Source organism: Aegilops tauschii, chromosome 2, assembly GCF_002575655.3.
Source record: "Aegilops tauschii subsp. strangulata cultivar AL8/78 chromosome 2, Aet v6.0, whole genome shotgun sequence".
Lineage (NCBI taxonomy): Eukaryota > Viridiplantae > Streptophyta > Magnoliopsida > Poales > Poaceae > Aegilops > Aegilops tauschii.
In genome coordinates this window covers 613,671,478-613,673,427 of record NC_053036.3, presented here as the reverse complement: position 1 = coordinate 613,673,427, position 1,950 = coordinate 613,671,478, and the positions used below count along the sequence as shown (strand labels likewise).

At 51.1% G+C, this 1,950-nt stretch overlaps 1 protein-coding gene across 1 annotated transcript; it reads left to right on the top strand.

The window, feature by feature from the left end:
* The first annotated feature begins 317 nt into the window (after positions 1 to 317).
* LOC109776278 (uncharacterized) lies at positions 318 to 1,525 on the top strand. The gene is made up of 2 exons (XM_020334931.1): positions 318 to 773; positions 869 to 1,525. Exons 1-2 carry the CDS (start codon positions 318 to 320, stop codon positions 1,523 to 1,525), a joined length of 1,113 nt encoding a protein of 370 aa, XP_020190520.1.
* The last annotated feature ends 425 nt before the right edge of the window (positions 1,526 to 1,950 follow it).

The window sequence follows — 1,950 nt, the reverse complement described above, 5'->3', positions numbered from 1 at the left end:
CGACGCCTGCACCGGCCCCGTCCTCGCTCCCTCCGCCCGCGCCGGAGGTACCTTCGGTTGTGGCCGTCGGCGCGAAGAGGCAGCGTGCTGGCCAGCACGTCGTCCTCCCCCAGCCCGCCCCGGCCGTCGCCTCCGTCGCCCCGGCCGCAGCGGCGCCGAAGGTGAGGAAGAAGCCCTCCCTTGGGCCGAACGGGGCAGCGGCGCCGAAGGTGAAGAAGGCCACCTCCAGGAATAAGACGACGGCCGCCCCGCCCCCCGCATCTCCGCCCGTCGTGCACAAGGTGCTCGACGGAATGCCTGCCCCGCCAATGTCGTTCATGGGGCTTCTCGAAGAAGCGGAGGTGGACATCGGGGCTTCTTCTCTTGAACCCTTTGGGTTTGGTGATGACTTGGAGGAAGAGGGTGATGAGGAGGAGGAAGGGGAAGATGAGGAGGAGGTGACCGAGATAGAGGAGGAGGCGTTCACCGCCGTTGCAAAACCCACCGTGCGCTCGACAAACTATAGCGAGGACGAAGATATTCTCTTGGTTCGTGCTTGGGCACATGTGGGTTTGGATGCAAGCACCGGTACCGATCAAACTGGTAAACGCTATTGGCAACGCATAGAGGACTTCTATTGCAAGATCAAGCCGAAGACCAGTGGGTACATCCCTCGTAGTTACCGGTCGCTTCAAGGCCGGTGGGAGTTGATGAAGCCCCATTGTGCTCGCTGGAGTGCGGCGATGGACCAAGTGAAGGATGCACCGCCTAGTGGAACCGTGGAGAGTGACTATGTGAGTACATATATGTTTTTCACATTTATTTTGATTTTTTATGCTATTGTTATGTGAGTACATATATGTTTACTATGCTATTGGTGGGTTTGTAGGAGGCAATTGCTGACTTGAGGTACAAGGAGATGGCCGCTTCGAAGGGCAAAGCATTCCCATTTAAACATGTATGGAAAATTCATCAAACTTATGACAAGTGGAAGTTGAGGGATCAAGAGACCGCACCCAAGAAGTCAGCAATTCTTAGGATGGATGATAGTGAAGAGGAGGGAAGGAACGAGCACAAGCCCGCTGGAAACAAGAAGGATAAGCTAAGGAAGAAGATGGAAGGAGAGGCGTCAAGCATAAGGGAGAAGATAGAACATGTGATGAAGTCAAGGGAGGCATTGACAACGAAGACATTGGAGACAAAGCTTCTTATCAACGAGAAGAAGAAAAAGGTGAAGCTTGCACAAGTTGAAGCAAGGCGTGAAGATGCCAAGCGCAAGGCCGACTTGGAGGAGAGGATGATCAAGGTCAAAGAAGCAAAGGCATGGAAAGAACTCATGATGGAAGAGAAGGAGCACATGATGATGTCCAAGAAGGACATGGATGAAGACCAATTGATGTGGTGGAAGGAGTACAAGCAGGACATCGCGGAGAGGAAGAGGATATTCCGTGGTGCATCCTCTACTCTTCGAGGTGACACTCCGATGAGTGGTGGTGGCGATGGCGGTGGGGAGAACTCCACCACCGGCGACAATGGAGGTGCTTGATGGACGTGGAAGTGGTCAAGGAGATGGCGCCATGTGCAACTTTTTGGTGATGGTGCCGATGAGAGGGGGAAGATGATGATTGTGTAATGTAAACTATTAAACCATGCATCAATGATCTTCATTTCCGTGTTTGTTTGAAGGTTGATTGTGTTTTTCTAATGAAAATTATGATATGTCCAATGACAGTTTTAAGGGTTGGGGTTGGGGCAAAGACTAGAACCCTCAAACCCAACCCTTATAACGGAATATTCTGTTATAAGGGTTGGGTTTGAGGGTTCTAGTCTTTGCCCCTATTTTTCAACTCTTAAAAGTGTCAAAAATGGCCGATTCTCAACCCTTAAAACTAAACCAGATTTAAGGGTTTGAGGGCTCTACTAGACATGCTCTTATAAACTGCTCACTCCTATAGCATGATGGTGATTTTT